The sequence below is a fragment of the Sinohyriopsis cumingii genome, chromosome 4, assembly GCF_028554795.1.
Source record: "Sinohyriopsis cumingii isolate HCF-2022 chromosome 4, ASM2855479v2, whole genome shotgun sequence".
NCBI lineage: Eukaryota > Metazoa > Mollusca > Bivalvia > Unionida > Unionidae > Sinohyriopsis > Sinohyriopsis cumingii.
The window spans coordinates 121,397,823-121,424,443 of NC_142964.1; the positions used below are offsets into that span (position 1 = coordinate 121,397,823).

General features: G+C 34.6%; 1 protein-coding gene across 6 annotated transcripts in view; it reads right to left on the reverse strand.

The window, feature by feature from the left end:
• LOC149802023 (uncharacterized) overlaps positions 1-26,621 on the reverse strand; it is a 126,776-nt gene that overhangs the window by 43,319 nt on the left and 56,836 nt on the right. For all 6 annotated transcript variants that reach the window (XM_089956420.1, XM_089956419.1, XM_089956423.1 and 3 more), the window contains 4 exons: positions 17,429-18,473; positions 12,541-12,632; positions 8,005-8,072; positions 2,203-2,273 (listed from right to left, as the gene is read on the reverse strand). In XM_089956420.1, coding sequence (XP_089812546.1) covers positions 2,203-2,273; positions 8,005-8,072; positions 12,541-12,632; positions 17,429-18,473 — 1,276 coding nt within the window. The remainder of the gene's footprint in view (positions 1-2,202; positions 2,274-8,004; positions 8,073-12,540; positions 12,633-17,428; positions 18,474-26,621) is intronic.

The window sequence follows — 26,621 nt, forward strand, 5'->3', positions numbered from 1 at the left end:
CACATTCATGTGCAAAAAGCACTGATGTAATACACAATGTTTTTGCAGGTGCACATGAAGTGTGTGGAAACTTCTTTGACTAATGTTTTTTAATGATCTTCAAAGGCTGAAAATCAAGAAATTACTGGTAATTTATACAGAAAAGCAAAGAACTTCCTTTGAAAAAAAAAAGATTTTATTGACAGTTATTTGCAGCACAACTATAAAACAAGTATCAAACCATTAAACAGTACCCCTCCCCCATCTCACTGTTGATGTCCAGCCAGGATGGCATAAACCATTAAACAGTACCCCTCCCCCATCTCACTGTTGATGTCCAGCCAGGATGGCATAAACCCTTAAACAGTACCCCTCCCCCATCTCACTGTTTATGTCCAGCCAGGATGGCATAAACGATTAAACAGTACCCGTCCCCCATCTCACTGTTAATGTCCAGCCAGGATGACATAAACAATTAAACAGTACCCCTCCCCCATCTCACTGTTTATGTCCAGCCAGGATGACATAAACAATTAAACAGTACCCCTCCCCCATCTCACTGTTTATGTCCAGTTAGGATGGCATCTCCTAAATTTTACAATGGTCTCTCGGTAACTTGAGCCCTTGCTTATACTGTGGTCTGTGTTTTTGGAACACTGTTGTATGCAAGTTATTGACAGAGAGGTATATATGATAAAACAAAAATCTAACAAAGGGCACAATTTAAATTTAGTAGTACATTTTTAAAAGTAGTGTAGGACTAGTTTTATGGCACGTCAGCACAATAGTGACTATATGGTGCCAACAAAAGGTAAAATTTCAAAATGCAAAAATGAACTGCACAAACATGTTAGTAAATGGACACTCGTACATATAATGACTGTACTACAACACGAAACTTCAGAAACTAAATGCAACTGTTTTTTCTCTGAATTTACAGAAACACAACCCAAACTTGTTATACCAATTCAGTTGATAAACCGGGCCTTCATTATAAGTGGAACGATTTTTTAAAAATCATTTATTTTAAGCAAATTCTAATCTTACAATTTACACTTTGTCTGTCTGGGCATATTCTGGCAATACATCTGCAAAGTGATGAAATACACCATCTTTCAAAAGAAACTTCACAGTAACACCTGGAAAATCATAATTTTATGGCTATTCTGTGCAATTAATGAGTGGCAGATTTAGTTTAACTGAATTGTACTTCATCTTAAGATATGCAAACATGCAATCTTAAAATTGTTCAAGTTATATATCCTGTTGTTTTCATCATTTTTCGACATAAAGTTATACATCCTGTTGTTTTCATCTTTTTTCAACATAACAAAAAATTATCCTAATGTTTTTATCCAATAGGAACAGCTTTAAACTTTCACCCTATTATTACACACATTTGTTGGTCCACAGGAATCACAGTACGTTGTATAACTAAATAAAATAAATAGTTTTGTCCAGGACTTGAGACAATTACATGGGTTATTACCCACACCTTTCCAAAGCTGAACACTGTCACAAGATCTAAACACAAAACAAACATTCATTTTATTAATAAAGCAAAGTGACTAAAGGTGCATGGACTATACAATGGAGCAATGTTTTCCTTGTAAAAAGAGTCGGACAGAAATAGGGATGCTTGATTATTGACAACAAAAGTTGCTAACCTTGCTAAGTGATACTGCTGTCGTTAAATAGTTATGAAGCTGAAATAATTGGTGTTTAGAATCGTAAATCAAATAAATGCATGATTAGGTCAAGCTGATATCAACAAATCCTCAACCTCTATGAATAATAACAAGCTTATCCAATAATCTGCCATGTTCATGATTGCACAATACTTTGATTTACATTTTCATAGTTGGGGAAAAAACATGATGTGACTATCTTCCAGATTCTATGTCAGGTGTTAGTTTTAAATATTCATCAATTATCAACAAACAGTGATGAAGAAATGAAAATCAATCACTTTTAAATAGGATAAACAGCATGAATCAAGCATTAAGACCAGGTAAGGTAACAAATAGAGCAAGGATCCTGTCTTCTGCCTTTATAAACTGTGGACAAAATTATGGCTAAATTATGGCATATATAACTTTAAATATTCTGCATAAAGAGTGGTCTGTTGCAATATGATGGGTTCCTTTTGCAAGATGTGTAGTAATCTCTGTGAACATTAATTTAATTTTTTTTAAACAGCATAAATGTTACTACTGTACTCACTGTTCTCCTTTGCGATTTGGTTTTATAAATATCACTGACATTCTTCCTTGTTTCTTGTAGATTTTCTTCACCTGTAACAGAACACAAATCTTCAGAGAGATCTAATATTTTAATATGTACATCTTATTATAGGGATTAAATCAATCACACTGTAAAGACTTGTTAATTGGATGCATCTCACAAGATAGCACACTTCTGTAGCACACATCAGTATCATTAAACAGTGAATAAACCCAGGGAACTAGTCACAGGACATGAAAGTTTTAAGCAATATTGAATAAACACATTAAAGAAAATCACAGCAACCCAGTTCTGATGTCCTGCATACTTTCAAGATGCACCCACACACCAAGTTTTGTCTCCAAAGGTATAGTGAGGTGACAGCATATTTGAACATCAGTGCTACTCTTGAACAACACACTGAACAAGAGACCCAAGTGGTGCTGACAGCACACACTATTTAGATAACTAAGTGTCTAAGATGATGAAGATAATATGTTTATTTACCAAATTGGAGAAAAGTCCAATAAAAAATTAGGTCTTCAGAGTGGTAACAAGCTCAACCAATCAGATACAAGACTACCTCGTTAATGCTTTTTTGCTGATAGCCAACATCTTGATGATATAATACTATCTCATCAAAATCTTATCTGAAATATAATTGCAAGAGTGATGACAATCTCAGGCAATCAAATTCAAGATCCTGTCATTATTATGCTCATGGCATTCTAATTTTATTATTTGTGTTCGTTTGGAATGCATTACTAAAATCAGGATTTCCCAATTTTTTGAGAATTGGAAAAACTACTGCCTTAGTATCTTGGCTTAGGGCTGTTCCATTTAAACATACCCCTGGAGGCGGGGGGGGGGGGCGGGGAAAGGCACATTCAAAAATGGGTGACCACCCATAGAAGTCATTTTTTTTCTACCACCACCAGTCATAGCAGTGAATTTTGGACACCCATGCCCATGCATCTTTTGATATGACATAGCACAGAAGTGATTATTGTTTATTGATGACCATGCATGTAAGTTTTTTTATTTTGCCGTCCGTGGGGTAGCGGTATGTTTAAATGGAATAGCCCTTAGTAAAAATGTGTTTTCAGAAAATGCATAAAATTAAAAAGAAAAAAATTGAATTTACACTAAATAAAAATATAACTAGATGTAGAATATTTCTAACCAAGTACAACTATTGGCGATGATGTCAAAATATCAGTTTTATTTGTTGGGATAATTTCAGACCTTGCACTAATGAAAAATTGTTTTTCAGTATAAAGAATAAAAAAATCTTTTCAGGATTATCAATCAAAAGAACTTCAGAACATGAAATTTAGCAACAGCCCAAAATATAGGTGTATAGAAGCTCACAACCATTTGAAACACACTGGAGTTTAATTCTGCTTTTGTTAATCGTTCTGCATTTTGCATTTGCAATTCCATTTCCTTCATATTGTATTTTACATTTCATTTGCTAACATTCTTCATTTTCTGCTTTTGTTTCACTGATCATATAACCCATTTAAGGGTCTACAATCATGCTCAATAGAGATCTTGATGACACAAGCCTATTTACCAAGTTTAATTATATAAAAAAACACGGGACCAGCAGTAATAAGCTTAGCTAATTTGAACAACTCATTATTTTAGGTGTATCCTGCTCATCTAAATCAAGTGAGATCTTGATAATATAAGCACACATTCCAAGACTGATGACAATCAGATTAGAAATATGGCTTTCAGAGTGGCAAGAGCTCAGCCAATCAGATGCTAGATCACCTCAATAGTATGTGTGAATTTCATACATTACTGCTAAGGTCTTTATGATATAAACCTACATTAAAAGTCTGATCAAAACTGTATTAGAAATGTTTCCAAGGTGGTAAAAAGTTCAATCAATCACCTCATTAATATGCAAAGATCTAGCCAATATTCAAACTAGTCCTAGGTCTTCATGATATAAACCTAATTAATATGCACAGATCCAGAAAATATTTAAAGTAGTCCAAGGTCTTCATGACATAAACCTCATTAATATGCACAGATCTAGCCAATATTCAAAGTAGTCTAAGGTCTCCATGATATAAACCCCATTAATATACAGATCTAGACCTATAATCAAAGTAGTCCAAGATCTTCATGACATAAACCTCATTAATATGCACATGAAAAGTGTCAAATTTTGATATCTATTGAACTTTAAAGTTCAATGCATTGAGCATTAAAATTTTATCACATTTAAGCCAGAAAAGTCTTTCTGAAGGGTCACTTTGACCTTTCTTCTTTTCTTCCCACATGTCAGTGTTAAAACTTGAAAGGCTAGAATTTATGACTCAGTAAGACTGACCCAGGCATTGCTATATTATCCTGAGAAAGTAAACATTTGAGCTACCAACCATCACCGCTTGATAGGAACCCATGACAAATTATAATTTTCAAAGGGAAATTGAGATGCATGGTAGTTCAGACATTTTATGCTGTCTAAATCTGATGGAAGAAATTATTATTTTGGGGAAAATTTAGGATCCGCTGCCTACAATTGGGCAGAATAAACTAAGGCTTAAACTTTGAAAGTAAGTGAATTTAAAGTGATGACCTTAGTCAAAATTCTTAAGTCTAAAAATCCAGAGAGAAGTTGACTTCAAGGATGCCTAAAAAAAATAGTGCTTTCCTCATTAAACAAGGAACAGGGACCAGGTGGCTGTCGTGTAAGAAAAGACAGTGTTTAGTGCTAGGATGCACAATTTCTGAAAGAGAACAGCATTAAGATATACAATTTTAATTTCGCACATAATTTTCTATTTTTTTATTATTTATGCAAATGTCTTTGATATGACTAGGATTCATATTATATTAGTATCTTCAGGGCTTATTCTTAAAAATAACAGTATCTCTGAATTACAATCCTTAAATATCAAAGCACAGCATATACAATGGCTGACTTTTGTCAAGAAAATTAATTTAAAGGTCAGTAATGCACATGAGCTTGTCTTCTTTCGGTTCAGGTTGATTAGTATTACAAGGCCATGCTGCAGTCATTGCTTTACAAAGGAAGATTGTAGGTTTCAGATAAGAGCAGAAAATATAAATAATAACAGTTATATGGCCACTTGCTCAGTGTAAAAGGGGTGGCTGTATAAACATGTACACTATTGTAATGTATTCACAACAGGTTGTACAAATTACCAAACTTTTACCATTAACGTATTCAGGCTTCTTTCAACACAATACCAGTTGAGATCAATATCACATGGAAACCTTCTGGCACCAACACCAAGAACTGAGCAATTTTAAAAGAGCTTCCAATACTCTGGTACAGTTGTGTGGAATAAGCTTCCACTACATGTAAAATTTGCTGAAAATATTAGAGTATTTAAGAAGAGATATCATGAGCATGTATGTACTTCTAATAGACAATGGAATTTAGTATTTTAATACTAAACATGTTAAATTAAACAGCAATTATTGCTATCTTCATATAATGTGCATTGTTATGCTTTCCTTAAGAGGGCCTCAAGGGGGAATAGTCCTTGACTAATGAGTCACCCTCTATAAATAAAGCATTATTATTATTATTATTATTATTATTATCATGTATCGTTTATTCAATTTCATGGAAATCTGTTGATGCTAGAGTTGTTATGCAATTTATCTCTTTAATTTTGCAGTACTAGTTCACTGATAGTATTGACAATTGCATGCTAACCAGGTTTTCATATGTGTAGGATTTCATGGGGTTATATGAAATAATTTTCTTGGTCTGTTAGGACGATTTTGATTATTATGAGTTAATGATCATTGCATATTTATATCTGATTTTGTAATGTTTAAATAATCTTGCAAGTTTGGGATTGCTGTGAGCTAGAATTTTGTGAATTCTATGCAATAGTAATTGAGCATGTGTAGCATAGGTAAAAAGATATGGTAACGTTTTATGTACCGCTAATGTGGTAATTATAGCCTGTCACTGTGAAGCAAGGGTGATGTTCTATCGGATTAGTTCCGAATTTATGCAGTGTGGATAGCTAGTATGCTTCTGAGTAACATAAGTGAAGGAATTTTATGTATGTGTAGAAAGTGGTACATACAGAGATTTAGGGGTATTTTTGTCCTTAAAGGAACAGCTTTCTGGGGAGAGACGGGACAGTCCGAAGACGAAAGTCCGAAAAAAGAAGTGACAAGTTCAGAATAAAGGAATAGGAAGTCCAGGAAGGGGTGAAGCATAGAGAATAGGAAGGCTCAGGGAAACAGGAAGACATTGACAATCGGTCAGGGGAGGGCAGTGATGCAATCAGTGGACATTGCGCTCTTTTCACCACTCATTATTATGATGAAATAAATTCAAATTAGACACTACTATTAAATTCTGTTGACATAATTTAGATTGAATTGGAACTGCCACTAATAATTTGTTTTGATTATTTTTCTTGTCTAAGGGGGCTAGTATTGCATTATTTCTTCCCAATATTCTTGCTCAGTTCTCTGTTGAAATTCTATCTTTCCACTCCCACCGGGCTGTAATATCAAGGGAGGTCATCCACTAGATAATGCCAGCCAAATCCAATTAACAATCCCTCTTACTAAGAGGCAACGTTACAGCACAGACCTAGCAAATATTCAAAGTAGTCCAAAGTCTTCATAAAATAAACCTCGTTAATATACACAGATCTAGGCCTATAATCAAAGCAGTCCAAGATCTTCATGACATAAACCTCATTAAAATGCACCGATCTAGCCAATATTCAAACTATCCAAGATCTTCATGACACAAACCTCATTAAAATGCACCGATCTAGCCAATATTCAAAGTAGTCTAAGGTCTTCATGACAAACCTCATTAATAAGTGCAGATCTAGCCAATATTCAAAGTCGTTCAAGACCTTCATGACATAAACCTCATTAAAATGCACTGATCCAGCAAATATTCAAACTATCCAAGATCTTCATGACACAAACCTCACTGATATACAGATCTTGGCCAATGTTCAAAACAGTCCAAGATTTTCACGACATAAACCTCATTAATATGCGCAGATCTAGCAAATATTCAAAGTAGTCCAATATCTTCATGACATAAACCTATATTCCAAGTTTGATCCAAATTGGATAAGTAACATGGCCTTCATAATGGTAACAATCAAATGTTGATAGATGGAAGACAATGGCAGCACAATACGAAAAAAAATTGAATTTTCTACATATACAATATGAACAATTTGGAACATGAAATCAAATGTGGATGAATTTCTCTGTGAGCTATATTAGAAAGGGAGATGGCTTGCTATAAGCAATGTATGCAAATTCTGTTTCACACCCAGAAGCAATAGTTGTCAAGTAAACCTTGTAAACTGGACAGCAGACCCCAGACATGCTGTTCCTTTACCTGAAAATTGTTCAATTTAGACAGACTAAATAAAGACTTTCTAAATACATGTTATATTTGTTGGTAATGGACAAGTAAACTTTTAAAAACTAGAAAAATTCAATTTTATACTAAGTGGATACAATCATAAATCTACCATGTTAAATCTCAATGTGAGAGAACCAGCTGTAAATTAGAGCCTAACTGTCTTCCATATTAAAAGTGCATGATGCTGCCCCTACAAAACATATCCCTGGAAATGATATTTTATTTACATAAGGCCCTACAAAACATATCCCTGGAAATGATATCTTATTTACATTAGGCCTTACAAAACATATCCCTGGAAATATTTTATTTGTATTTGGCCTTACAAAATATATCCCTGGAAATAATATTTTATGTACATTAGGTCCAAGTGTCAGCAGAAACTTGCTTACCACAGCAGGCCAATGAGGACAGTTTTTCCATCTCAACCACACAACATCTTTTTCTGAAACAGGATTGCCTACAATGAATACAAAAATAAATTTACTGAAAGTTTACTTACCAATGATCTGAAATAAACAAAATCAAGAAGGCTGGGGCCTACATATCTAGTCAATAATTAAAGCATTACTGTAAAGTGTGTGACTTCAAGGTCAAATGGTTAAACAAGCATGCTTCAGAATAGTATATCTTATCATTATTGTGATCCAAAGTATGAAGACAATCCACCAAGAGGAATTGAATAAAACAACAACATTGAATTGAAGAAGAAAAAAAACATAAACCAGAAGTCAAATTTACCATCACTGTGACCTTGACCTTGACCCTATGTCAGAACATTGAATAAGACTGTCACTAAATGCACTTTCTTGTCTTAATGAGGATTTATCACCAGTATGAAGAAAATCCAACAAGGGTTTTGGAAAACCAACAAAGGAAAAAAATACTAAGCAAAACCTTAATGCAAATCTTGCTTTCATGGATTACCAATATGAATTCTCTCACTAACAGGAGCCTATGTACAGTAGTCAACAACATAAAGGGTAATGCTGAGCAAAAAATTGGTCACTCAAGCCTGAAAATTAGGCCACAATGACCTAATTCTGGCACTGTTATGTTATTTTTCTTGAGTGACATTTAACATACCAATTTTATTGTGTAGGTGAAATTTGGTCCAAGATATTAAGGGTGTTACAAATAGATGAAAATACAAAAATCACTTAAATGTGTAAATTAGGTCACAGTGACCAAGTTTTCACATGAGCAAGTTACCTTTCTTCAGATGCCTCATAATAGTAAGTTTTATAAGTACAGGTAAACACTGATCCAAGATAATGTGGGTGTAATGAATATCCGAAAATATAACTAAATCACACTTGCAAGAAAATTTGGTCAAATGATCTCATTTTTATATGATGTAATTACTTACCCTGAGCTGCATCTACATTGCAATTTTCACAGGTGTAGGTGAAACAGGGTTTAAGATGTTGAGCATGTAACAAATAGATAGCTAAAAGTAAAAGAAAGCAATTCTGGCATGAATATATGCTCACAGCAACCTAGTGATGGTATGGAATTGGCCGTCGTTTGGTTGAATGTAGTTACAGTTCCTCCCTGCCTATTGAACAGAGTGTGTGTGTGTGTGTGTGATTTGGATTTTTAAAGTAGTGTTAACAATTTTTCAGTCATATCGCTACGATGTCTGCAATGTGGCAGTTTATAGTGATGTCTAGCACGGGGCATCATGCCGCAGACATGTAGCATGATGTCTCACCCAGTCACATTATCCTGACACCAGGCCAACCAATCCTAACACTAACCTCTTAATGCTGAATGCCAAGCGAGGTAGTTGTTAGTACCCTTTTTGTAAGTCTTTGGTATGACTCGGCTGGGGATCGAACCCATGATCACCTGCATCTGAGGCGGACACTCTAACCATTAGGCCATCGAAGCTGTCATGTGTCACTGGAAATAAGCATTGATCATGCCATGGTTGCATGACACCTCTCTTCTTTGTTACGAAATGCGGGTTATTAAAACTTCATGAATATTCATGAAATTTTAAATCCAATCAGAGGAGATGCAAACAATTCGTTTATGGTTGTAGCATGTTCCTATGGTATTTCTACACAAAGAAATAATATGTCAAACTTTATGCAGATTTTACCAAAAGTTTGGCAATTTAAATAAATGCATTATATATCATAAAAATCAGCATATTTCAAGCTTTATTTTGCTACCAAATTTACCGTTTATAAACCTAATGCAACAAGCACTGACAATGTCTACCATATTTGAATTTTCTAACGATGTTAACTTTTCCACAACTGATGTTTCAAAACTAAATTTATTATTAATTTCATACAATGTTGTTGTTGTTGTTGTTGTTGTAGGGTTTAATGCCATTTTTCAGCACAAGATAGGGTATACATGGCGGCCAGCATAATTGGTGGAGGAAGAACCCTGGAAAACCCCGGGAAGAACCATCGACCCATGAGAAGCTACTGGCAGGCTTTCTCACATACCAACGTTAGCCGAGGCTGAGACTCGAACTCACGCAGACAGAGGTGAGATGGCAGTGATCCATAATGGTGAGCGCTTTAGACCACTCTGCCACTCTGGGTCCATTTTCGTACAAATTAGTGTGCCAGAAGAACATGCTAAGATGATTTTTTAAAGAGTTTTTATCATATTAATGCTTGTATGATTTAAACAGTATACACACAATGCGTAGATTTTAGTCCACTATAAATAGGCTCAAGTTGTAGATGCTGTAAATATCTGAACTGACAAACAGTCATTGGTTTTAAAATATGTTCAACCTTATATTCATTATGTTATTGCATTTGTTTAAATTTTGTAATGGGACATTGTCTGATGAAATAATGATAAAAAAATTGCATCACTATCAGATAAATGCAAAGTTTTGGTATGACAATTTTTTTTATGACTTTGATGAGCATAACAAAGTAACTACACACACACACTTAAAGTGGGTTCTTAAATTCCCAATGCATGGATAATATTTGATAGGATCAACGTTTTCAAAATACAAAAAAACAAAAAAATACAAAGTCTGAAAGTGATATATTATTTTACAGGTATATGATATTGAAATGTTAGTTATAAGTGAAAGATGGCAGCATTCCCTGGTCCAATCTGCAAGGAGCTAAATATAACATCACAGGATTTAGAAGATGAAACCAGCTTGAATCATATTCATGAAATTAGGTCTTGCAACATTGTTTCAATGACAATTATGAATAAACATAGCATTTTTGTTGTTTTCAAAGTTGTTTTACATACATATGAACTATTACTAATGTGATATATTTGAATTAAGTTAAATGTCATAAAAGTTGTGAAATGTTTATATATTTTTCATTTATAAATAAAAATACTGAAGTCAGACAATGTATCTAATGAGAGCAATGAATTCAGCAGGAAAAATGCAATCAGTATATCAAATTTCATAATATCTCAACAAAAAAGAAAGTTATAAAATTTTTATGGAAAGAACATTTTAATATGGTTCCATGGTTGCCACATAATCTGAATACATTTATATAAGACACAAATTCTACAAATTTGTAAATATTCTGGAACTTAAAAGTTGCTTAACTTTTTTTCTAATAGTTATTTTTAAAAATTAAACTATTTTGGAATGATGTTAAATAGATCTATATGAAGAAATCAAGTGCTTGCAGTTATTTCAATATTAGAAAAATGACTGGGGTTGCTACACATAAGAACCAATATGGTGAATACTGATTTAAAAGGTCAGATGAGCAAATAAATGCTGCCTTTACCCTGATGTGACAAAGATGATCACATTGCTGCATATGAAACAATAAAAGGAAAAATTCTTATGCCTGGAGTATATTTGTGGAATACTTTCACATCTACATAGTCAGACAGAGAAATCTTGGCCACTAGCCAGTAGCCACAACATTTTACAATTGATTTGTTCTAGTTTGGTTTGTTGGGTTTAACAGCACTTTTAACACATTACTGGCCATATCATGCAATCCACAAAGTCTGATCCAGGTTTGTAATGTAGAACTAATTTCATTGTGATGAAACCATTTTTCTTCCTTCATCAGTGACCATGGACTTTGACCTTTTGACCTCAAAATAACTAAGCTTCTTCCTTACCTAACATGCAAGCCAGCAACAAAGTTTGGCAACAATACATGATGGAGAACTAGAATTAATGTGCAGAAACCATTTTCTCCTTTCGGTTCTTGTTGTTGATGTAGTAGGGTTTAACGCTATTTTTCAGCATAAGATAGGCTATATATGGCAGCCAGCATCAATGGTGGAGGAAGAACCTGGGAAAACCCCAGAAAGAACCACTGACCCACGAGAAGCTACTGGCATGCTTTCTCACATACCCACATTGGCCGAACCCAAGACTTGAACCCAGGCAGACAAGTGAGATGGCAGTGATCAATAACGGTGAGCACAGTGATCCTGACTTTGGACCAAATGCCCCCCCCCCCCCACGGGTTCTTTCTTACCCCAAGTACAAGCCATCAATAAAGTTGGCTGTTGATAATGGAGACCTCAGGTTATTGTGTAAACATGATCTTTGAGCTTTTGACCATGAAATCATTAGGGTTCTTCTTTATGCCAACTGCAACCATCCACAAAGTTTGTTAACTGTAGATGATGGAAAACCAAACAAAAGGCTGGACATCATCATAACATAAGCTCTGCCATATGGCAGATGTAAAACATTTTTTAAAGAAATTATCTGAAATATTGGTCCAACTAAATTTACAAAATATCAATAAGCCTTGGGCACCATGTCTCCAAATCCTAGATCGAATGCTGAAGTCTTAAACCAAACCATTTCAAGTAAAAGTGTTCTTCTGTGTTAGTGAATTTGAACATGGCTACCATCTGATTATGAAATTTGCCAGAGCCTGACCAATATGAAATCAATTTTCCAATCAAAAGACAATACCTATTGGTAAAGACAATACCTATTGGTAAAGGCAATAACCCAACTGGCAGATCCTCATCTGAGTCAGCCTCACTGATTTCATCCATGTCAACATTGGGATCAAATGGCACACTGAAATTAAAAAGAACTTGAATATGTGCAACAACTCACCACTGCAAACTTTCATGCTTTCAACTGCATACTCCAAATTCCCTACCCTTCCTCCTCCTCAATACTCACCCTGATCCCCCCCTCTGAAAGCGACCCAATGTCATAATGCAAAATATGATTTAATGCAATTAATGCATATATAAAGTTTGGTTTAAAAAACAAATTCTTTTTAAAAATATTTAAAAATAAAAATTTCATAACTGATCTTTGAACCTCCTAAAAGAGACAATGGGGGGGGGGAGGAGCAGAGAATATGCCACCTTTCTTGCAGGTGGTAACCACAGGGTTAACTTAAGTACAAAGTTTTATGTTATTCCATCCAGCAGATTAGGAGAGGTAATAATGAGGCATTCACACATACAGCTAGAGGGCATGCATCACAATATCCCTGACATGTATATAGATAAAGATAACGAATGACTGAGTCAAGATTGACTTCAAAGTGCAGCATATTTGTTTGGACTCGATACTTAATAAGAAAATAGACTGCCTTTGCAAAATTGGTTATATGAAAAAGTATGTCTCAATACTTTTACTCCTCCAGTCAGTTGTACATTGTCCCAAAGACAATTGAGTCTCACCACCACCCCACTAATTTTTTCCCTATTACTTTTGTGATATACATACATAAATATGCATGTGTGAACATATGGACAGAAATGGGGAACACTTTATGTCCACATCACTGAATCTGGTCAGAGCACAAAACTTCTAATGGATATAACAATGGCGAAAGCAACACTTTAGTCTGGAAAGGTACAAATTGCCTAATCATGCCATTTTAGTCTGGAAAGGTAAACTGCCTAATCATGCCATTTTAGTCTCTGGAGGTACAGGTTGCCTAATCAAGCCTATTTAGTTTGGGCAGGCACACATTGCATAATCATGCAATTTTAGTTTGGGCAGGTACACATCGCATAATCATGCCTAATTAGTCTGGGCAGGTACAGATTGCCTAATCATGCCAATTTAGTTTGGGCAGGTACATATTGGCCTAATTAAGCCAATTTAGCCTGGCCAGGTATACACTGCCTAATCATGCCAATTTGGTCTGGGCAGGTACAAATTGCCTAATCAAACCAATTTAGTCTGGGCAGGTATACATTGCCTAATCATGCCATTTTGGTCTGGGCAGGTACAAACTGTCTAATCATGCCATTTTAGTCTGGGCAGACACACATTGCCTAATTATGCCACTAGGTAAATGACCTTTTCTTTTCTTAAGGAGGTATAATACAATGATTAAAAACACAACAATGTCAATAATTTGGGACACCTCTTAATAACTACTTTTCTCAACTGACATAAAACTGTAAATTATTAATTATTTTCTCACATACCAACAACTCTCAAATTTAACTTAAGGAAAGAGTTATCTGTACTACAAGGGAACATAAAATACCATATATAATCGCATATAAGTCCAACTGCAAACATAGACCTTGATCTAACATCACGTAATGTGCCAGCAGATAAGGGTCTAATTCTTAATAAACTGTATAGATATAGTTATGCTGGTGCATCAAGCAAAAGTACAGCTGGCTCAGTGCAATCTGCAGAGACTCAAGATATGGTAGTAATGATTTTTATAAATTTAGAAACAAATGGTATGAATAATTACATTGCAGTATCTATGGTTACATTTGTTGAGGAGGAACTGAAAAATTATTTTCCTCAGACTTGTAATATTGTTCCTTGACCAACAAATAAGGCAGGGTGCATCCTGTGTGCTCTAAATGGGATAATACCACTTTTGTGGGCAAGACTAATTAGTACTTCAGAAATAAATGCAATGCACTGCTGTATTTCTTGCTTCTTTTTTGTGTGCAAAATAATTACATATGCATAAATTCCATCTATTATTTTTTTAAGCAGAAATGCATGATGTTGTTGATGTAGTTGTTTAATACCATTTTCAGCACAAGATAGGCAATACATGGCGGCCAGTATAAATGGTAGAGGAAGAATCCGGGAAAAGCCCGGAAAGAACCACTGACCCATGAGAAGCTACTGGCAAGCTTTCTCACATACCCACATAGGCTGAATCCAAGACTCGAACCCATGCAGACAGAGGTGAGATGGCAGTGATCCATAACGGTGAGTGCTTTAGACCACTTGGCCACTCAGGGCAAAATGCATGATGTGGAAGAAAGTAATTAATATCAATGAAAAGTTGATTTGTTCAAGAGGAAAAATCAACTTAAATTTTCTGCCTAAATATGCAAAGGGGCACTTTCATTTTAATCATTCCAATGTTTGTCAAAGAAGTCATGGACAGGTTAATCAATTTTCAGTGATGGTGGCCATATTTAGGTGGCTGATTGAAATAATCTGTATAAACTTGGAATGTGAATATGAAGGAGTAATTTGGTCCCAAATGGCCATGTTCTTTTGGAGGAATACAGTACAGCTCACACAATTTTTTTTGTTTTTCCATGTATCATAATGGGACAGCTAATCTCCTTCATGCTCGCTCAGTGGTGGAGGGGTCGATACTTACAAATCACCACAGGTACTCAGCAGGCACAACTTGTGCTTCTTTGTTGCTGAGGGGGTTATCGTTTATGTTACCAATTGACATCTGAACCACCAATACATGAAGACCACACACTGAAACACTAACATCCGAGTGATTTACAATCAGATACCATTTCAATAATCAATTATCTTTATGTCATTTGTATATGTCAATAAAAAAAATCTCAAAAGAGTTTTGTATATGTGTTTAGAAATGTTTGATTACCTTCTATGCAATATACTTTATTGTTTAAATGAAAAATGATGTGGGAAAATTGTCATGAATTCAAGAAAAATCCCTCACTTCCTCTTTCAGATATTTAAGTTGCAATCAAATGTTTTCAGATTTTACTCTCCAACAAAGGAGGACATCTCATATGACCTTTTCTAGTTTGCTTGCTTGCATTTTTTTCCTTGAGTATAAAATGTATGAATTTTAAGACAACCAGTATCCAAAATCAAAATCTCTGTAAGTCAATAAATCTGGTGTATTTAGTTGACTTGTTCATAGGAAAGAGGTAAAGCTATATAACCTTATGCAATATTAAAGTTTGAATTTGTTTATATTTCTACAGCAAGATATATGTGAAGCACCTTCTCATAGTAGGCAAACCATCTCTAATTGCCTTGGCACCTGAAATTGGCAGTGATCTAGGGGTGGGGATGGGGGCAGAGGAAGTTTAGACTGCCAGTCCAACGGGCCTTGAAATAATGTGTTGCTGTGCCATACAAGCACAAACCAAACACGTCAAATATTGTAAATATTTGGATTATGCAAACACATGAACAAAATTTGAGTCCATTATCCAAAGTCATTTTATGTACCTTTATTCCAATTTTTAGTGATGTCTTTAGCAATTCTGCATGCATGAAATTATGTCTTCAGTAGCCATGAGCGCATATCACATCTCTCTCTCTCAAAAGAATCTGATGATTTGATATAATGCATATTCATATGACATCAAACTGATATCGTTATGTAATATAAAGTTTGACTTTGAAGATTGAAAAAGAAACAAAAACAAATAATGTCTGTTAATTTAGGACTTTTTCTTAATTTTCTTCATCCCTACTATGGGGTGTGGAGAACAAAAAAAAAACTGCATGAGCTGAACTGTATTTAAAAAAATAAAAGTAGCCTTATTTGATGGTAGATTGAATACAACTGTACCAATCTTTTACTCTTAAGTCAAAGCTGAATTTATTCTAATGTACATTTGGGAGAAATCACCTAAAGGTTGGTTGCTTGCAGAGTTGTATCTTTATCATTATGATGGCCCAAAATGGTACACACAGAGTTGTATCATTACCATTATGACAAAAATTTTACACACAGAGTTGTATCTTTATCATTATAATGACCCAAAATGGTAGATATAGTTGTATCTTTATCATTATGATGGCCCAAAATGGTACATAGAGTTGTATCTTTATCATTATGACCAAAAATGGTACAGAAATGTATCTTTATCATTATAATGACCCAAAATGGTACATAGTTGTATCTTTATCATTATGATGGCCCAAAATGGTAAACAGCATTGTATCTTTATCATTATGATGACCAAAAATGGTACACAAAGGTGTATCTTTATCATTACGATGGCCCAAAATGGCACAAAGAGTTGTATCTTTATCATTATGATGACCCAAAATGGTAAACAGCATTGTATCTTTATCATTATGATGACCAAAAATGGTACACAAAGGTGTATCTTTATCATTACGATGGCCCAAAATGGCACAAAGAGTTGTATCTTTATCATTATGATGACCAGAAATGGTACAAATGTGTGTGTGTCAGGGATCAATGATATTCTGTACTAATTTCACAAGTTCTAATGCCAGGATTCTCTGACAAATTTGGCTTAAACAGTCTAATGGTTTATTTGAGAAGAACTGAAAACAGCAAATACCAATGGATTAAAAGATGACGCATAGGCAGACAATATGTAAGCTAATATAACTTTACAAAATGATCAAATGAAATTGAACCAAATACACTACCACAGTGCTATTTCAGAAACTCTCCTGATGGGCAGATGTATTAAGCAATAATCAGTCTTAAAATCAGAGTCTTGTTAACCAAGATATTAAAGAAACAAACCTGTGTTCAACAGCCACCTGTCTTGAGACTTTTTCCACTCCCCAAGCAGGCTACTTAAGACAGGATTAACTGTATATCATTAGCTAGAATGAATTCTGTCCTGGGTCTTTTTTTATAAATATTTAAAACAAACCTGTTATGGTAATCTTTCTTCAATTGATTTTCAGCTTGAGTTGTCTCCCTTAGATAGCCCTTGCTATCTGGCGTTGGTAAATAGGAGTCATCAGAAACAATCAGTGAGGACAGAGGTTTTGGAGTGCTGCCATGAAACATGAGTGAAGTTTGTAACTCAAAGGATTTCATTCCTGGACTGCCACTATGATTCATGTTATCACTTTGTTGAATACTCCTTGAATCTGCTATACTAATGTAATCTGTCAGATTTGAGAATTTTTTTCGACCATTCCCAGCCTCTCCTCCAGAGACTTGGTATTGCTGGCTTGGTTTCTCTGAACCATGACTAACTTTCTTCCTCTTCTTTCCATTCGTAATAGCCTTCATTTTTGTTTTATTTCCTGATCTTCTTACCATTTCAACAGTACCTTTCAAAAATTTTAAATTTTTCATGCTATCTGCACTGCTTTTATATTCAAAACTTCTTTTTCTTCTTGGGTACCTATTAGATGACAAAGTTTGGTTTACAGACCCAGTGCTGTATCGTCTGATATCTGTCTCCATATATGAAGTATAATGGTTATTATCCAACTGTCTAGGTATCTGACAATCTGTTCCAAATAGTGTTCCGTTCCTTGTTCTGTTTGAAACTGCACTTCTATCATCTGTTAATGTTCTGTTTAATGTGGGGCATTCATCATTATTCAATGATGTATGTAATGCACCGTATTCACTGTCAGTCAAAACAACAACATTTTCCTTATTTAATGTTCCATTTCTAGCTGAAAATTCATTTTCATTCACTGTTCTGTTCACAAAGGAAGATTCCAGTACACCAATTGCTTTATTCCTATCTGCATATCCACATTTAACACTGGAAAATTCACTTTCCTCAGCTGTTCTGTTCAGGCTGCTACATTCCGTTTCATTCCCTCGTATATTGGTCATCTGAATATCTGGTTGTGTTGCCCTCTTTGGACTCGCTTTATCCTTCTGTTTCAGGAAATCCCCTACCACGGAAATAGCCTGCTGGAAAGCCAAGCCATGCTGGCGGTCCTTTATGCCTGGAACAGATACAAAATGGAGCTAACACAGGAAAGCCTTGTTTTTCAAAACCTCAGATGCTCAAATTTTGGGTTCATCATAACTAGCAACTTATCCTCAAATACAAAACCAGTCTTGATTTCCTGGCAGAATGCCCATGCAGAAAATGCTCATCTTACCTCACATGTGACTGCTATCCTACAGAAAATACTCATCTTTCCTCACACATGACTGCTATCCTACAGAAAATACTTATCTTTCCTCACACATGACTGCTATCCTACAGAAAAAACTCATCTTTCCTCACACGTGACTGCTATCCCATAGAAAATGCTCATCTTACCTCACATGTGACTGCTATCCTACAGAAAATACTCATCTTTCCTCACACATGACTGCTATCCCACAGAAAATACTCATCTTACCTCACGTGACTGCCATCCAACAGAAAGTACTCATCTTACCTCAAATGTGACTGCTATCCTACAGAAAATACTCATCTTACCTCACACATGACTGCCATCCTACAGAAAATACTCATCTTACCTTACACGTGACTGCTATCCTACAGAAAATACTCATTTTTCCTCACATGACTGCCATCGTACAGAAAATACTCATCTTACCTTACATGTGACTGCTATCCTACAAAAATACTCATCTATCCTCACATATGACTGCTATCCTACAGAAAATACTCATCTTTCCTCACATGTGACTGCCATCCTACAGACAATACGCATCTTACCTCACGTGACTGCTATTCTATAGAAAATACTCATCTTACCTCATGTGACTGCTATCCTACAGAAAATACTCATCTTACCTCACATGTGACTGCTATCCTACCTCACATTATGTCACAGCATTTTTTATATGTACATCACTCCTTTGACAAGTTTTTATGATGTCATTACAAAAATGATATCATGTCTGCTTTCTTCTATCCATCTAATTTTTGAACTTTAGTTATCTGTTCTTTAACTAGATTTTAAAGTTTGCACTGAATTATTCCTAAATACTTTATTAATACCAGTTGAGTGGTATTTTGTTTAAAACCTACATGTCTTAATGTAAGAAAAATAATCAACCTGGTATAAAGTATATTTATGTGGGTTAGGAAAATTCCATGTGAAGGTTCCTGATTCTTGAGCACAAACTCAGCAAATCATTGTCATAAATTACGAACCCTCAAAACCCCATTTCAGCCCACAAAATTTTGAGCCACCAGCTGGGATTTCCCAATCGCACATCAATATATATATATATATATATATATATATATATATATATATATATATATATATATATATATATATATATATATAAGACAGATTTTATTAACCCAACAACACATAACTTAAACCACTGTCATGTCCCCAGAATTGTTTTGGATATGCAAAGGTCTATAGTAAAAGTACCGTAAATGAAAAAACCTGAATAACATCATAGAAAATGTGAGTTTTTGTTCTATTTTATTCTATATTTTCTATATTATTTTGGGTTTTTGTTCTATTTGTTCTATATTTTGGTGAGTTTTTGTTCTATTTTATTGTGGATTTTTATTCTATTTGTTCTCTATTATTGTTAGTTTTTGTTCTATATTATGGTGAGATTTTGTTCTATATTTCTATCTGTAATGGTACGGTTACTGACAGTCAGAGAGTAAAATCAACGAAAGCAGAATGAATTGCATAGACCCAGACCTGCCTTCATACAATGTGCCAGCAAATTTGAGTATACCTGCATATAAGCAAACAACAATGACCATGATCGGCTGGTGCACAATGCAATGTTATTTGTTCAAAAAATATGTAAGGGCAGATCTGGATCTGTGCAGTTTGCAACTGGATTCAACTGATATGTTATTCACTTCTGGGTAACTTTAGGAACATGTGGCTCTTTTAAAAATCTAAGATATTTTGCATGTATGATTATGCTTGTATACATATATTATGGGTGTTTTATAACAACAAATTTCTTTTTCTTCCAAGTTTAATATAATGAAAGGATGATGGCCCTACAGCTGCCTACATTACATTCTCTCCATATGAAAATGTAATTTAATGTGTTGGTGGAGGTTAAAACTAATTTTAATTAAGTATAACTTAATTGCTAGTATTGCACTGCTATACCTTTTCCTGGTGCTAGTCACAAGTCCAAATACATTATTCCCTCCTCCAATTAGTAATTGAGATCTAAAATATGGTATACAAAAAATGGTCCCAGTCTGATACCTTAGTCTGCTTCTGACACATTTGATAACTTTAAGACTGAAGGACATCAGAGGTGGAAACTGCAATAATAACTGGTGTACATATTACATTTAGGTAGCACTGCTATTAACTGAATTGTTGAATTTATATGATGGAGGAGGCTGATGGCCTAAGATAAACTGTGAAGTGAACTTACCCTTGTTGTCACTGGGATGCTATGCTGCCAACTGAAGGACGGCTTGACAATTTGTTGGACTGATACAACTGGACTAACTGAATGGTGAGCCAATGAATGAAGGTAAAATAACAAGGAAGTTGAGTGAAAATGCCAGAAGGCAGTTTTCATGACATCAACCTGAGAAGAATCAGTCAAGAAGACCCAAGATGAAACAGCCCTGAACTGGCTCTTATTTTCATGAAAAAGATCCCTCTTACTGAAAAACTGAGAAACTCTTTTAAGAGTGCAAGCAATCCACGTAGTCATGGAGACTGCCAAACTATCAGAAGTACCTTTGAAAGATGGTTATGACCCTTTCTTGTTCCCCCCAATTTAGCTATGACAGAAGCATATAGTTCTAACTGGTCACCAGGGTCTATCTTGATCATCCATAACACAGATATGACTGAGTTAGGTGTTTTCAATAGGAACTTAAGTTACTCAGAGTAACTGATTCTTGGCTAAAAACTCCAGTTGGCAAAGGAAAGAGACCAAATTTTAGCTACCTCTGAAATGTAAACAACCCATTTCCACAAATTATGAATTTCACTCCTTCTCCTTGCCAAAGCTGGAGAGAAAAGGAAGACTGCTTTATGGATAAGACACTCAAAGTTTCCTATGGAGATTCAGAAAAAGATCAAAGATCATACAAGTTTCACCATGGCAGGAATGAGGCAGAGACTCTTCCCTTGAGCTCAGATCTGAAAGATATTGATCTGTCTTTACAGTGGAACCCATAGAGAACTTGATGAGTGTTTGAGAGGGTTGCCCTGAAGTCCTTATTAAGGTTTAATGGTGGTTACTTGGCAATCTTTTTCTTTGAAAAAATAAATCTATAACTGCAGTTACTGCAATGAATGGAAAGCAGATAGAACCAACACATTTCCTACAGTACAATTACAGAAAATTCTCTACTTGGCATCACAAACCTTGGAGGTTAATTGCCTTGTGGCTTGAGTGAAGCATTTAGTAACCTTGCTTGAAAACTGGTCTCAGTTGATAGATTGCCTCATATGAGCCAGGTGTGAAGGTGGGGATTTGTGGATTTTGTGCACATAGGTCTCTATGTGCTTTGACAGTAGATCCCTCTTCACCAGTAATTCCTTAGGATTATTGACCAATAGGTTGAGGAGATTGCTGAAGCACAATCTCTGGGGCCACAGGGAAGCTATCAGTGATGAACATACAGCTGATCACATATCAGACTGAAATGTACCACTGTTCAGCTTCAGAGTGAACAAGTCTTAAAAAAAAGTGTCTCTGCCACCCTTGCTCACCCGGGTCTGGGCAAAGCTATCCACCAGAACATTATTTTTGCCTGGATGGTGGTGGGATATTTGAGTAATCTCCCCACAGCTGTCCAATGGAAAAGGTTCGAAACTTCTAAAGAGCAGGAATGTGTGCGGCTGCCTCCTCGACATCTGAGGTATACTATACCAATGTAGTGTCCGTAGCTGCGATGGTGGCCATATTCTGTATCAGACTGGCACCATTTCCAAATCATCAATCATAATATAGGTCAGATTAGCCCCAATTTCATTTATAACCAAGTAGAAATGTTTTAGTGAAAACCCCATCCTCAGATGACCCTTTTTTCAGGAATAGTAATGATTAGTAACTAAATTTTCAAAATGGGTCACTGTGGAAGGTATAATGGATGCGTGAACAGCTCCATTTTTATTTAGGACCAATGAGACATCATAAACAGTCTTGTAGTTAAAAGCTGGTCACTACGGTGCCTATATTAGATACCAGAACAGTACCAGTTTCATTTAGGACCAACTATAGTACAAGTCACACAGGTCATGTCGGCATTCAGCGCCGACTAATTCAGTAATGGGTAACATTTTAAAATTTGATTCTACATACCTTTAAGTGGCAAGTATTCACTTCATTTGAATCCATATACATTCACATTCCTTTGGAAGGTCTTTATTTAGATGTCCCAAGAGGTGCATACGGCAAAATCAATGTTAAAGTATGTAGACATTTTTGGATGAAATGAACCCAAAGGTGTGATCCAGAACAATCGGGATGGAATGCCATGCACTGTTGTCGCAACGAAAGCAACGCATATTAATAAACATATTCATACTACCCTCGACTGTGACGATTCCACTTGATGAGCACATATTTTGACCCAAGTTTAGTACATGGCCACCATTGTAAAAATCCATAGCAATAGAATATTTTTATTTCAAAGTTTCTTGGTGACAGTTAAGGTGAAGAGCATTTAATAATCAGTTTGAACAGACCTTATTTAAAGAAAATTAGTGTTAAATTATAAAAGAACAATTTTTTTTATATGTATATTTGATTTAATTTATATTTGATTTAATTTAATTTAATTGTTTGTAAGTTTTAAAATCTTTTTATTTTAATTACATGTCAAAGTAATGTAATTTTGTTTACTAGGAATTTGATATTTTCCAGAAAATTCAGTTTGACCTGAATCTTTTCATAAAAACCTAATAATAGAAACACTGTTTCTATTTTTGACTTAGTCCCCAACCTTGAATCAGAAATCACTGATACAAGTAAACAACTTTATATTTTATTTTATTCTCGAAGTAAAATGATTGGTTTTTATCAAGGTCATACTAGGAGTAGGTGATTTTATATGTAAACTGCCTCTATTTCGCAATTCTGAGTTTCCCGAAATTGCGCAGTTTTCAGGTTTTATACCAAATATCTATAGAGAAAACAATTGGTTGGGATTTTACACTGGAGAGTGTTTGTTTGTGACCAGTTTGGAGTTTTATTTTCATTATTATTCAGATTTTTGGGATTCTATCAGATTAATTCTTCTTCCTGGAAATATCTGAGTGCTCATACAGAATTCTTGGACAAAGATATTTCTCTAAATTTTATTCAGAAATTCAAACACGAAAATAATGTTTGTGGATTTAAAAAGAACTGCAGGCACATCGGTACAATAAAGGCTACATCATCACCTTCCATTTTGGACTTGAATTCATTAGAACATTTCATTACTAGGACTTCTAAAATTTAATTCGTGGATTATTGTTGGATTATTTTTGATCTGATTCTTAAAACTATAAGTTCTTATCTTTTCATTTTTACAGTGCTTTTCCAGGAAAACAAATATTTGTTATATTTTTCAAAGCTTGTTGTTTTCACTCTTTCTTTTGTTGCTGTTTATTAGAGCCTTAACATGTAACATAAGAATTTAATTTAAAATGAGCAAATGCGCATATATGACCCATGTGATTTGTACTACAGATATTATAAGAAGCTGTCTCGTAAACTCTGTGTCAATATAACTTTCATCCATAACATTATTTCCAGGACACATGGTACTACACGAATAGAAAAATGGGAACCCATCTGTAAATGAGAGAGGATAAAATAGAGTATATATGGGTTTGGCTGGCCAGGATTGGTTGATAATGAAAGTTAGATTTTAGTAAAAAGAATCTTTTGAGAGCTTATCCTAGTTGTAACTGAAATAAAAAAGACACATTGTTTTACTGATGAAATTTCAGTTCTTTAACAGACTTGACTTTGGAACACTCATTACTTAAATTAGCACCTGACTCTTTGGTGCAGAACTGAAAGCATGTTTCAAACACATGTAGAATGTAGATCCAGAAAATGCCATGGCTCAAACAGTTTTCTCTGCATAGAAGCTGTCATGCAGGATGCATCTATACTAAGACATATATAGCTTTGGTCATGAGCACTCAGAACTTTAAAGTTACTGAATTTTTAATATCATGGTGTTTGCACAGGTTTACAGTGGGACCCAAATTATTACCTCATCCTTTAGAGAGCTACTGCAATACAGTGACTCCACATATGCATGCACAATTAACTTTACTATAAATGCAATCATATGGTTCTATTTGTCAATAACTAACAAGCAAAATTAATATCTTTTGTAAAGCAAAGAGCGACTTTCAGCGGAATATTAAAACATACTCAGATATATAAACTGTTGCCAAGAAGAGGGGTGGTGCCATGCATAGAGTGTATAGATTTGACTACGTTACACAAAGAGGGGTGGTGCAGTGCATAGAGTGTATATATTTGACTACGATACATGAAGGTGGAGTGTTTTGCACATTGGTTAATATCTATGCAATTACATATATATGGTTTATGCAATTTACCAGTTACAGAGTAATTATGGTAAGCAATATGATATTTCTTAATTGTGTTTCAGATATGATCACTTAGGTCTCTAACACCATGCTTAATTCTGGTGACCTCACATAACTTTGCATCCCATTAATTTTAATTAGTGAATGTTCTGAAACTTTATATTTTGTATTTAATGGACTTATGCTTATCTTTCTTTAGTATTAAATCGCATGTGTTCTTGGAAAAATTTTGGCAACTTCTGTCAAGTAAAACTTTTCTGTAATAATACATGTTAATACAGATGGTCACCTTGACATTTTACTAATTAATTACATAATATGACAAGGCTGGTAATATATTTCAATCTTAAACTGAAGAGAGATATATGGTGAAGTAAAAAGGTGACTTTTGATTAGACAACTTAATTTTAATACTTTTTCTGATTTTCTTATAAAAAGCTCAAATACATAAATGTTGTTTGAAATGCACCTTGGTTATATTGGTGAAGATGAACTGTCTTGTTGGACACGATTTGTAAAACATGAATAAAAATAATAAGCAAAAGCATGATAATGCAAACATTTTAATCACAAAATATGTGCAGTTTAAAGCGTCTGAGGTACTATGGTAAAGTTAGTCTGGTTCCCTGACTAATTCCACTGAAACTAACATGAAACTCTGATCCAAATCAAACATATACATGCTATTATTAAGATTTTAATGCAAACAAGTGTATTTCCATAATGTGTCCTTTTATTCTTTAAGTACATATCCTAAATGTCATTTTCTTAAGACTTGTCTGAAAAAATCTAGACTATGAGCTGCCAGCACATTATACAATAACACATGCAGTCCATGTTTGCTTATGGAAGTGAGACAGTTATATAAAAAGAATTCCACTGGCATGAATTAATATTTCTAACACAGCATGGAAATACACATTTTGTAGACAAAATAGAACTTCAAATAAATGAGCAGTACACAACTGGATCCAATACAGGATATCAAGTCTTTTGCCAAAAAAGTGAAGAGAATAATATCATCATGAAAAAAATTAAAGTACAAGTCACATAGTTCATATACACAGGCTAAGTCACTTTTTGCAGCCACAGGTGTCACTTTGGAGAATGTGATTACACATACCTTTAAATGGCATTTATTCACTTTATTTCAAGCCCTGTCCATCCAAATTTTACTGAAGATTTTTTTTATAAATTCCTTAAAAAATGCATAACAGCAAATTTAATGGTAACATACTTCTACATTTTTAGGCATAGTCAAGCAAGCAGGGTGATCTCATTTAAACCAGTTTTGTTGCACGTTATGACGCAAGATTGAATTTTCCTGCGCAGGAAAAAGTTGTACACAAATAGAGCCAGAACAATGTTGTCATTTATGAACAATGCATAGGGAAACACCTGCAGGAAAAATGGCACACATGTCGAATAAACTGGAGGTATTCATGCAGCTTCGTTTATATCTTCTGTATGGTATGTTAAATGTTATATCTTTTATTTCAATTCATTCATAATACTAATTTTTCCTACACAAAGTATGTGCTTTCATTCACATAAAAGACTAGAAAGATGGCTGTCAATTTAGATTTATTTTACTTAAATTTTATATCATGC